Consider the following 12949-nt stretch of genomic DNA (forward strand, 5'->3'; position numbering starts at 1 on the left):
CATTTCTCTGTTTTTGGACTCATCTCAAAAAAAAAAATACTCAAGATGATTGTGTGTAAAAATCCCAGCATCAGTGTCAGCTTCACTCACCTTTCATCCTCATTCTGATCAACTTCAGCTTCACTTCTTGACCACTTGACCCCGTCTACATAACTAAATCCACTGAGTAGCCACATGTGTGTGTTAACAAACAGTGAGGCCAGTGAGTGTATGATCAGCTGTGTAATATCTCTGAGTTTGCTTGATAACTTTCATTGACTCAATACGTCATTGCTTTTTTGTCACAATCGGCTAAAAAAAAAAACTGCGTCACTCAACAGCTTCTATGATGAAACCAGAGACATTCAAGCTGTTGCAATGACAATGACGGAAAACTTTCCACATGTTTCCTACCCGGGCTATTTCAAGTAGGAAAAGCAGAAGTCCCTCTATTAAAGTCTTCAGCTTTGACTCATTGATAGTAGCTCAGACGTGAACCGTAGACGCAGCGAGCAGAGATTAACCCGTGCTTCACGAGCCAAGTGTTAGCGAAGGGATGAAAGGAGATTTGAACAGACGAGGGGAAACACAGCTCCTCATTCAGTGGTGGGACAGGAATCACTGTAGTGAGATGAAGCCCAGGAGAACGAGGTAGGAGCTGTTTTTGAGACATTTTACTCTCTGATCGTGTTGTTTCGTAGAGTTTTCTTCTGGCTGTACTTTCACACAAAATGCTTTTGGGCTGAGTGGAAATCCAATGTGGGAATAAGTGAAACGTCAATTAGACAAACCAGTGTAGACTGATTACATCAGGAATGCAACGCGTGAATGATTATTTTCATCACTGATTCATTTATAGATTATCAACAAGCTGAAAACATTCAGCTTCAAGAGATCAGTGTCAAAATATTGCTGATTAATTTACTGCAATAACTTTGATCACATTTAAAATGAATCAATCATTTATTGCAGTTCTACAGATCATTTTGTCTTCTTTTTTTTTTTTAAGGCCATGCTTAGTTTTGATTGTATCTGCAGTGCCGGATACGTGAGGGGGGCCCACTCTCTGTGATGAGGGGGCACAACAATGGTGCCCTTGTCCCAACTGCTCATACAGTAAAGCACAAAAAATATTCAGCAGTCGTCGACTAAAGCTCCTTTTTTTACGCCCTCATGACGCAACTCACGTCTGACGTTTACTTACCAGCACAATTACTAAATCTTAGCTGACCAAGATCTCAGGCTTTTCTTCACACCTGTCGTCACATTGTTCAACTATGAAATGAGGTTAACCAGAGCGTTCCATTCATGCTCTGGGGGGGGGGGGGGGGGGGATTAGCCCTCTAGTGGCCTTGAATGGAGGGAAGAAAACAGCCCACGGCTTCTGAGAACAGAATTAGCCTATTAATATACTAATCTGGTTCACATGACACTTGGTTGCCTGTCGATTGGCACATGACTGTGTTTGTTTCTCTCGTCTTGCTCAGCCTGTTTTAAAACTGCTGCTTTTAACACTTCACTGCGCTTTTTGATATGTGAGCAGGAGCAGCAGTCAGGTTCTGTGCTGTTTACTGAGACACAATGTTAAAATCTCCTTCCTGCTAATGCATTTTTTTTATTCACATGTAAATGCTTCAGGTGGCAGACGGTTCAGAATTTCTTCCCCTATTTGTACACACTTCCTATTTCTACTGGACAAACCCATTCAATGCAACGGCTAGAAAATTCTCCCTTTTTTTTAACCTTTGAAAAGCACTTTTTTGGATTAAAGAAGTCTTTTATCTTGTGTCTGCTGAAGTTGTCAGTGCTGGACATGTCGCTTAGATCTGATCTGATGCCAGTTTTTAAAACATAGGATCAACAAAACAGCTGAGATATAGAAGCTGTAACACTGGACGTCTGGAGAAACACTTAATGTGGAAACAGCTGGACTGTACTAACCCTGGTAGAGGAAGTAGAAGAGATGAATGGTGACATTGTACGTGTGTGTGTGTGTGTGTGTGTGTGTGTGTGTGTGTGTGTGTGTGTGTGTATAAATTTGGTTTCCATTCCTGTGCTGTAGTTAAACATTGCAGGATGCTTTTACCATTTAATTCTCTATTGAGCGAAGAATGAAAGTGATGTTACGGCAAAAAATATACAAGGCATATAGAAGTAGGACAGCATCAATCATACTCTGGGGAGTCGTACCTCTCCTCCTCCTCCTCCTCCTCCTCCTCCTCCTCCTCCTTCTACCTTTCCCCCATTCCCCCTCTGTGCACCACATTTCCTCTGCATAACAACAGCTGTCTGCATCCTCATAAGATATAAGGAAGTGCTCTACTGTTTTATTTTTAACCCTCACACCCACGTGCAAAAGCCGTCTGCTCACTATCATGTCGGCCACTCTCTCGGCTCAACGTTCCCGGCTGCACCAGCTACTCCTGTAAACTGTGGTCTCAGGGGGAGGTTGGTAGGGAACTATTCCTGCGCTCTGCTCTGTGCTGCTGACCGACTTCCCCCTTTTGCCTTTCATTTCAGCAACACAGAGAACAAGCGAGACGTCTCACCGCTCAAACCCATCAGCAGGTCGAATAACTGCAGCCCGGCCCATCGGCCCTACCAGAAGCAGACGGAGCCGGCTGACAGGAATCAGGAGAACCACTCCTCCCCGGTGGCCACGCTGCACCAGGATGAGCACAAACCGGCGGCAAACGGTGTGCTGAGGCAGATGGAGCAGGACAAGGAGGATAAGGAGGAATCGGAGAATCAGAGTGTGAGGATAGAGACCGAGGAGCTGGTAAATGGAGATATGGGCGACGGGAGTGAGGAACAGAATGAGGATCATTCACCTCTGGAGAAAAACAGGACTGATGCAGAGAGTCACTCTGAGAGTACAGACAGTGTGACTGCAACTGAGAGTGAGCACAAAAATGAAGAAGTGAGCACTGATCATAAGGTACGTTCTGGATGGTTTCTTCATATTGATGTGTGTGTGTGTGTGTGTGTGTGTGTGTGTGTGGTTTATTTGTAGCTACACTGGTAAAAAAGAAAATGTCAGGATTTATTTATATTCTGGGATTTGTAGGTTCTGGGTCAGTCCAGATAGAGTTACAAGTGTGTGTGTCACTCCTCACTGATGTGCGTCTCTTGAGAAGAGTTATTTTCTGTGGCGGTTGAACAGTTGTCGTTGTAGCGTTTGAGTTCGTGTTTCAGCGTCGTCCTCGTTCTGAAGCCTGTGCTGCTCACTGTTGTCTGAAGATTATAAATACCTCAGGTTCTACTCAACCACACAGTCTCAAGAGAGTGGACGAGGGGAATCCAAGAGCGGTGCCTTAATAACATTGATCTGAACTGTTGTACTGTGAATACTTCAGTTAGAGAGAGGTTGTTATCTTTAGTGATTGTTCTTAATGCATCAGTCCTGATTAGGTTTGAGTGGCTTTGTTGCAGGTATTGGATTTTTAATCAGATTATTAACTCTGTTTAAAGTGATCTTCAGTTAACATGCGCTCCTGCTCTTTGTGTTGGTTCGGTTGGACCTGATTAACTTATTTAATCTGTTTGTTCAGTCACGTCAGAAGTGTTGGACGTACTTATTCTAATTCTTTTGGTGAAGTCCATGTTTAAAATAGACTTAAAGAACGGCGTTGCTGAGCTTTATAGTGAGTTTCGAACAAAGAGCCACAAAAACAAAGCTTAGAACTTGACTTGATCGATGCAGTACGTTGTTTTATAACCTACTGCTATGTACTACTGCATATGTTTAGTGTTAGTGTTAGACACAATGCAACAGTGCTTAATGCAAGTACAATTTCACTTTTTGTAAGAGTGGATAATTGTCACTTTTTATCCGGATGCCCGGAGATCACAGAATAAATGTTAAGGTCAAAAGCCAGGAATTTAAAAATAAATTGACAGGCTATCAGATTATTATCATGTAGAGCAGTATAAGTATAAAGTGGTTACTATGTGTAAATACTAAAAATCTAATCCTCCACCGACCACAATTTGAGAATTTGCATTTTTGCTTGTTCTAATATAATATATATATATATATATATATATATATAATATAATGTATGCTTGAAAAAGGTATATATAGAAATGTCAGGCTGCTTCCATCAGATCTTTTTCTGCCCTGGTCCTTGTGGCAGTAAAGTGTCAAACTTCATCATATTATTGCTCATGTGATCACTCTGAAATATCCATGTGTCAAGTTCAACTGGCCTCTCTCTCACAGAGCTGTTAGGCTGTTAGTTGTGTCTGTGTTGCGTCATTTCCCCTCTTCATTTCCTGCTCTGATGCCCCCTCACACACTACACTACATGTTCACTGTAGCTCAGCCCAGAATTATCAACCCAGTGTTGACGACACACACACACACGCACAACTTTGTTAAAGCATTTCAAAGAAGGCTAGGGTCAAACCACTGACCTTAAAGCAGAATCATGATTGATTTACAAAGAATAATGAACATGAAACATCACATAATTCACTCCGCTGTTCACGCTGCGATGGCTGTATGAAATATTCTTGTATGGTGAGATTTTCAGTATTAAAAAGACACGTGAGGTAAATCAGGAACCTGCAGAGAGACAGGAAGCCATTGACAATGAAGTGGTGAACTGGGAATGAAAACTGAGATGAAGCCAAATCACGAGCTGTGTTTGGTTTATCCTGCACTTCTGCATTACTCTCAGCTCATACTGAACCTTATTAAAGGTCACATATTATGCTAAATCAACTTTTTAATCATTTAAATCCTTATATTTGGGACTCTGGAGGTCCTATCAGTCAGCAAAGTGTGAAGGAAGATGACTCACTCATGTTTTTGTGGTCCTCCTCATCTAAGTACAGGAGATAAAACACGTGATGTTGACTTCTGCACTCATTGAGACGTCACAATGCGCTGAATTCCTGGAATTGTTGTCTCGTGGAGCTCTGCTTTGTCTGTAAAACACACGAGAGTGCTGGTGAGGGTAACAGTATCCGAAAACCAGAAGTCCACGAAAAGTTCTATTCTTGGCTCCACAGTGCAGCACAGAGTTCTACACAAACTTCCAGCCTCAGAGGATTTATCTTTCCGGTGGATACATGTTATATATGACAGCAATGTGTCTGCTAGAGCCTGCTAATGATCACTTTTCCAAATGCTAACTGCTGTTAGCTCCCAGTAGCCTCTGTGGCTGATGCCATTTCCTGTCCCTTAAGTTTTCTTCTACCTTTTTTTAAGGTGGATCTTTAAGGTGGACCTAAAGAGATGCTACTAAACAGAGTGTTCTGAACAGGGCTGTTTTGTCAGGGTGATTGAACTGCTGTGGTGCTTCATCCTTATGGTATTTTGACCAAAGCATGTCACAGACATGTTCATTATGACACCAGGGAACTAGGTTCACTTAGAGAAATAGGGTATAATATGTCTCCTTTAATGTAATTCACTGTGGTGAAATACTTTAATGTCTCGTTTTCCTCTAAGCTTTGGTAAAAGTATTTTATTGAAGCGGTCTTTCTGCCCTGCCTGCAAACTTCATACCTGTTCACTAATTCACTGATACTCGCACTAATGTGCAATCTTTTTTTTTTTCCAGGAGACAAATGAGCAGAAGCTTTTCAAGATTGCCAGCGAGCTCCTGCAGACGGAAAAGGCCTACGTGACCAGACTGAATCTGCTGGACCAGGTATGAAAGTCAAGAAACCTTGACATGAATGTGTTTTCCTTTTAACTTCTTCTTTTTTTTCTAATTTAACATCTTACCTCGTCTGCATGTGTGGATGTTCAGGAGTTCTGTGCTAAGCTAATGGAGGAGGCAAACAAGGGAACCTTCCCCGTGGACGTGGTGAAGAACATCTTCTCCAACATCTCCTCCATCAACACCTTTCACAGACAGTTTCTGCTGCCAGATCTGGAGAAACGCATGGGAGAATGGTGAGTGGCCGACATGGACAACAGTAAATACATTACAATACACACGCCGGCCACTTTATTAGGTGCACAAGATAGCTAATAAAGTGACAGGAGTGGCACTCAGTGTGGTCTTCAAGCTGAAGAACAGGTGTCCCTAATAAAGCGGCAGTGAGTGTATATGATTATGTATGCTGGATAAAGCTTCTGCACATCCAAAAAACTTAAAATACATAACGCAACAGATACTTTATGCCACTAACTGACCTCCGTTTCTTGCTGCCTGTAGGGCGTCCACACCTCGCATCGGTGACATCTTGCTGAAACTCACGCCTTTTCTCAAAATGTACGCCGAGTATGTGAAGAATTTCGACAAGGCCATGGAGCTGCTGAAACATTACTCTGACCGTTCTCCGCAGTTCAAAGCCATCATTCAGGAGATACAGGTACCGTCACCAGGAATACTGTGCACCTCCAGCGGGAAAGTACCATTGTGTTGTTTTTCTCAATATCCTTGTTTTTTTGTTGTTGTTTTTCTGGACAGAGTCAGGAGGTCTGTGGCAGTCTGACTCTTCAGCATCACATGTTGGAGCCTGTGCAGAGAGTCCCTCGATACGAGATGCTGCTCAAAGACTATCTGAAGAAGCTGCCGCAGGACGACCCTGACCGACGAGATTCAGAGAGTTAGTACCTTATCTCGCAAGGTGTTATTACTTTTACTTTCTCTTTGGATATTTTTAGGTAACCATTTTAACTTTTCTCTTCCAGAATCATTAGAAATCATTGCCACGGCAGCAACTCACTCCAACAGCGCCATACGGAAATCTGTGAGTAGCAATACACACATTAAACTTAGAGGTCAGTTAGTCGCGTCTTTTTTGCACACACACACAAATACAAATAATTTCAATGGAGTTGGGTTTGTCGCCAAACATGGAGGCAGTGTGCCAAATACCCATTAATAATCGGGGGGGGTCCCATCTCCCATTTATTGCGCAATACTGTTTCACCAGCCCAGGTGCCACGCTGCAGTATTGGCTATTTTTCCTGTGGGCTTGTGTCGGCCTTTTCCACAGCGCCATTTGGAAAGCAATTCATTAAAACATTAAAAATACAAAAATTAAATCTCGAGTTTCAAAGTCGAGATCTCGAGTTTCCCAAAAAATATGAAAAAAAAAAAACAATTTGAAAAAATCTTTTTGGGAAACTCGAGATCTTGGCTTTCCCCAAAAGAATATATGAAAAAAAATTTGAGAAATAACTTTTTTTCCACACACTTCACACACTTGCTGCAGCTGCACCTGGCACGGGTGCATTCAAGGTGTTTTTCGAGCATAGGAATTTACATACACACCGCGCCATGCGGCACATTCATCGTTTTTCTTCGATTATAATGATTTTTATGATCGTAAGAAGCCAAAATCATGAATAAAATTCAATTAATCGTCCAGCCCTAGTTTAGACCCCCCTCAAATTTTGCCTTTGAGGCTTTCAGGGGGTCTCGAGTATAGTATAATACAGTGTATATATTGCTGTACTATACTGTATATATTTTTTCATAATGTTAATTTTTTTAAGTGCAACATATTGTCATTTTTCATACTGTCAAATTTTTTATACTGTAGTTTTCTCATCAGTGCAATATCCATATCCTTATTTAATAGCTCAGCCTTGTTTCCTTACACTGTAAATACCATGTGCATACTGTGTATATTCTACATTCTATTTTTAAACCTATTTTTATAGTCAGTGTTAATATCTTTATATATTGTACTTTATATATTCTATTTCTTTTTGGTAATGCATGTTTACTATTTATTATCCTTATCTTTATTGTCTTGCTGCTGTAACACTGGAAATTTCCCCACTGCGGGACGAATAAAGGACTATCTTATCTTATCTTATCTTAATCAGGGGGGTCTAACCCCCACAGACCCCCCTGTATTTCGCACAGTGCATGGAGGTCACCCTGGAATAAACTTTGAACCTTCACCATCCAAACAAATGCTCCTGATTCAGTTGGTGAAGGAGAGAATGTGTCATAGATTTTTGTTTTGATTATTTTTCTTAGTTTAATATTTTAATGAATTTAATGAGGCTGCTCATTTCCCATTGTTTTAGTTGCTTAGTAACAGATAGATATGACAGGAGTTTGACCCTCAACCGCCTTCTCTTAGGCGTCGTGAACAACCCTTAAAAGCACACACACACACACACACACACACAATCTCACCAGCACTTTTTTTTTTTTAACACGTGGCTAAAATAAACGTCCCGTCCTCCTTCAGGAGAATCTGAAGAAACTCTTGGAGATTTACGAGATGCTGGGCGAGGAGGAGGACATCGTCCACCCGTCTAATGAGTTCATCAAAGAGGGTCATATCCTGAAGCTGGCAGCCAGGAACACCTCGGCCATGGAGAGATACCTCTTCCTGGTAAGAGAACATTTACTCGTTTAAAAAAAAAAAAAATGATGCTGAGGCGAGACTTCATCAGCACGAATCAATTGGAACAAGTAGAATAATTTCACCTCTGTGGGAGAACACATGAAGAACACACTCTCTCAATTACAAAGATGATGTGATCATGTTCTGCCTGTTTCTTATTAACTTCAGGCTGAATGTCTCCCATCGGGTGTAATTCAGATTATCTGCAGAGTTGAGGGTTTTCTCCCTTTCTCAGACTAAACTAGTCATTTGTGCTCTATCATGTTTTGCCACAAGGTTCTAAGATGTTGTGTTTTTTCTCTCTACCAGTTCAACAACATGCTGTTGTACTGCGTGCCCAAATTTAGCCTGGGAGGACCTAAGTACACAGTGAGGACACGAGTTGGCATAGACGGCATGAAGGTCCTGGAAACGTTGAATGAGGACTACCCTCATACCTTCCAGGTGTCGGGGAAGGAGAGGACACTTGAGCTACAGGCCAGGTAAACACAAGACACAGTCAAAGAGGCTTCACACCACATCCTTCTTACAGTTTGATCGTTTTAGGTTCTGCTGTAAACCTCATTAAAGCTACAAAACAGCTCACCCACTCCCACACTGAAGGGTATAATTGTATGCCATTTGTATCCCATAAAGTATAACCTCCCTTATATTTGGAAGACCACCTAAAATGTACACACCCAAGGTTCATTCTGAAATCTTGTAATTCTCTGAATAAGCTCTTTGGCCACACGTAATTGGCACGTTGGTGTAATTGTAAAGGAAACTCCACAATTTACTGTTTTTCAATGATGTTTTTTGTTGTTTTTCCTTCTCAGCTCAGAGCAGGACAAGGCAGGATGGATAAAGGTACGTGAACAGTACAGTGTTTTCCTATTTCATGATCTGAGCTTGAAAGTCATTAGCGTTTCATTTTGATTACGTTTTTTTAAATCCCTCAGGCTTTCCAGAAGACCATCGAGGTCTTCCAGCAAAAAAACGAGTCATTCAAGAACGCATTAAAAGATGCGGACGAAGTATCGGTCAGTGTCGCATTTAAGAGGATTTAATTACTGACACCTTTCTGCACCGTCATGTTAAATCTGTTTTTTTTATTGTATTCCAGAAAGCAGAGCTGGGTAAACGCGCTCCACGGTGGATCCGCGACAATGAAGTGACGATGTGCATGAAGTGTAAAGAGCCTTTCAACGCTCTGACGCGACGGAGGCACCACTGCAGAGCATGTGGATATGTAAGCAGCAGCCATGACACTCTGTGCATGATGCGTGTGGAGAAGAGATCGAGTTTCTACTTTGGAGAGTGACGTATATGTCAATATTCCCTTTTTCTAACAGGTGGTGTGTTGGAAATGTTCAGACAACAAGGTGGCGCTCGAATATGACGGCAACAAGGTGAACAAAGTCTGCAGAGACTGTTTCTCCATCCTGACCGGGGAAACGGTGGCCGAGGGCAAGAAGAAGGGCATACTGGAGGTGAGGCGGATGTTTGGAGACGGATTACATACAAAAACAACCTGGAATTCCCCCTCTACCTCTGCGTAATTGCGTAAACATCTATGTGTCGTAATCACTTTTGATGATTATCTCTGCGCAGATTGAGGCAGCTCAGTTCACAGGAAACAGCCTCATGTGCGGCTTCCTGCATTACTGTGAGAAAAACAAGAAGGTGTGGTGCGTCATCCCTACGGAGGAATGTCTCGTGCTCTACCTCTACGGAGCTCCACAGGTAAAACGGAAGGAAAATTAAGAGGAAATTACTGTCAAAACCTGATCTTACACAGTTTTTCCCTCACTGTATAATTACCCAACACTGTGTCATGCTACTTTCCATCATGAAAGGAGTTTTTATCTCATTTTATAGCTTATTCTAATTATATTTTGTCTACTTGACCCTTTTTTTTGCTGCAGTAACTCGGGAATATCCCTGGTTTGGGATCAATAAAATCAAATCCAGGCTAAGCTCTTATTACCCCTCATTCATTTACAGTCAATCAATACAGATTTCTTTTGTGCCCCTGCCTACTCTCTCCAGGATGTGAAGGCTCAGTGTACAATCCCCCTCCTGGGTTATTCAGTGGACGACAGCGTCCGACCCACGGACCCTCCGGCCAGTTTCCGCCTCTCCCAGTCCAAGTCTGTCCACAACTTTGCTGCAGAATCCGAGGAGCTAAAGCAACGCTGGCTGAAAGTGATACGAGTGGCCGTGACGGGAGGAGTGCCAGAACGCGCCGAGACAAATGGTGGCAACACAGACGTGATGGACAACAACAACACACAAGAGTTGGCCACAGACAGCACATAAGGCCTTTTTTTTTTTTTTTTTCGTCTGCCAGCACACTCATGTCAGAGACTTTTCTACAGACAAACTGCTGTTTGGTTGCCCAAGAGAGACAAAGACGTGCTGATTTCTGCTGCATGAACAGAATACAAATGTAAACTCTCCATCCACGGCATCTTTGGAACTGAATTGTGAAGATTAAGTGGGGAAAAAAAAAATCCAATCAGTGCTGGATAAGCTGCCTTTCTTTGTCACTCATCCTGGATTTTTCATTAAACCCACTCATTCTGATTCACTAAAGGACATCTCTGGTACAATCAACACTAGAGCAGAGAGACTTCCGGACTAATTGGACTTCCCTCAGACCAGCACTACTGAGGACAGACTCAAACTCTATACAGACCTCAGTCAAGTCCTCTTGAGCCAGTGGACGACCACAAACTCACTGCACTCTCCTGCGTAGGGTGTGAATTAAAGCTAAATGACTGTTCAAACTAAAGTCTGCTGGTGCTGTAACTCAGCTCTGTATACGTGTGTAGGATATAAGTTTTTGTAATGTATAGAAATAAGTCTCCAGATTCGTTTCTAACAGAAAACCATGAAAGTATGATGTAAAGCATTTCCAGTATTCCCCCCTTCCCCCACTTTCTTTGCTTGAGAAAGTGACATTTTTGGTATGATGATGTTTCATCTCCCTCTCAAGTTTGTTGCACATATATCATAGTGTGTCCCCTATGATCATTTTGCAAGTTTTGAGTATATATACAGGCAGCTCAGGAGAGAATGAAGTTGTTTTACAGTCGGGGCCCAAACAATTTCAGCAATCATAGTGTCACATAGAGGTGGGCAATAAAAATAAAATCTTACCTCAATCATGTTATTTTATGTTGCAAAAAAGGTAAATAATACAACAGCGCAACCGTTTATCGTATGGTTTCTCACTCCTGGTCCTGTGGAGTCACTGTCCTGCATGTTTTAGACGTTTCTCTGCTCAAACACACCTGATTCAAATGATCACCTCGTCAGTGAGTAACCATAACAACACATGTATTTGAATCAGGTGTGTTGGAGCAGGGAAACACCCTAAACCAGGCAGGACAGGACCAGTAGTGAGAAACCCTGGTTTATAGATGAAATAACCAAATGTGTACACTTGTTATAGGCTCATCTATATAATCAAGGTTTAGTTTCCACTGTGGAAAATAACAAAATCATTAACGTCCGTATATTTTGTCACCTGACCCTCCAGCCTTCCCCAGTGAGGTCGCTGTTAAAATATCCCATTACAATCACAATACGTTACAGTCAAAGTGGAGAAGCCGCTGAGCTCAGTTCATGAAGAGAGAGATGACGTCATTATCTCTGTGTGGCAGTTCTATTCTGACGCCAATGCAGCACAATCTCAGATATATAGATATAGATATATAAAAAAGCTGGCGCAAGAAATGTAAATGTGTTTTTAATGCTGTAATTATTATTTAAAAGTAATTTATAGAGAATGATGAGCATGATCTGTTAATAGTAGCACAAACTGTGTGCCCTCACTGTCCACTGCTTAGCACAGTGGGCGGATGCTATTTTTTTTGAGAGCACGTTTTTCTTTTTTTCCAATAACAGATGCATCGCCTCGATTCTTCAGTGACCAGTTATAGCGCTGGACGGACTTTGGTGATTAAAACGTGCCTATATTCTTCACAGAGAGCATCTCCATTCTCATGGTTCCATTTTTTAGACTTCCTCCTGTACTCAGCGCTGATGCTCACCTCTCTGAACTCCTAACCCTCCTCAGTATTAAAAAAATAAAGAGCACAAACTTCCCCCGTCTCTAAGATCCAAATGTATATCCTGATTTTCCTGATGTTTCAATACCTCCCTGAAGGATTGAGACTCTACGCACTTTCCGGTCTTAAATAAAGTGCAGCTTCATTCAAATAAAACCAGGTTAACTGAATAACGTCCATTTAGCTTGTTTTGCAACATTATCAGATCACTGCTCGAGTCACTTTCCCCTCAGCGTTCATCATAAACTCATCCAACACTTGTGGTCACTCTGTCATCCTGATGCTACTTTCACAGAGAAACGTCTTGTTTTGGTTCCTTGTTTTGTTTCTCCTCAAAGAGAGTTTTCAGAGTGACTCAACCCAGACACACTTATTAAGTCAGATGCTGTTAGTCAAGAGCGGGTGATGTATTGATAATATAAAATGCTAAAAATACACAGCTCTTAAAGTTAAGTGCAGTGAAAATAGGTGATGTGAAACACTAATTGAATCAGGGGGAGTTTGCTATTTATACACATTTGATATTCACCTAACTACATCAGGAGACAGTGACTTTGGTGGGAACTAGACAAGTATTAAAC

General features: G+C 41.8%; 1 protein-coding gene across 1 annotated transcript in view; it reads left to right on the plus strand.

Moving 5' to 3' along the window:
• Positions 1 to 12203, plus strand: part of fgd4a (FYVE, RhoGEF and PH domain containing 4a) — a gene marked incomplete at its 5' end in the record, with an annotated part of 48568 nt that extends 36365 nt beyond the window's left edge. The window contains 14 exons of the mRNA XM_083893649.1: positions 2500 to 2917; positions 5550 to 5639; positions 5742 to 5887; positions 6153 to 6309; positions 6408 to 6546; positions 6632 to 6690; positions 8152 to 8298; positions 8620 to 8792; positions 9129 to 9159; positions 9252 to 9332; positions 9416 to 9541; positions 9645 to 9782; positions 9904 to 10035; positions 10342 to 12203. Coding sequence (XP_083749775.1) covers positions 2500 to 2917; positions 5550 to 5639; positions 5742 to 5887; positions 6153 to 6309; positions 6408 to 6546; positions 6632 to 6690; positions 8152 to 8298; positions 8620 to 8792; positions 9129 to 9159; positions 9252 to 9332; positions 9416 to 9541; positions 9645 to 9782; positions 9904 to 10035; positions 10342 to 10611 — 2107 coding nt within the window. The 3' untranslated portion in view covers positions 10612 to 12203. The remainder of the gene's footprint in view (positions 1 to 2499; positions 2918 to 5549; positions 5640 to 5741; positions 5888 to 6152; positions 6310 to 6407; positions 6547 to 6631; positions 6691 to 8151; positions 8299 to 8619; positions 8793 to 9128; positions 9160 to 9251; positions 9333 to 9415; positions 9542 to 9644; positions 9783 to 9903; positions 10036 to 10341) is intronic.
• Between the last annotated feature and the right edge of the window lie 746 nt (positions 12204 to 12949).

This window comes from Microchirus variegatus, assembly GCF_963457635.1.
Source record: "Microchirus variegatus genome assembly, chromosome: 8".
Lineage (NCBI taxonomy): Eukaryota > Metazoa > Chordata > Actinopteri > Pleuronectiformes > Soleidae > Microchirus > Microchirus variegatus.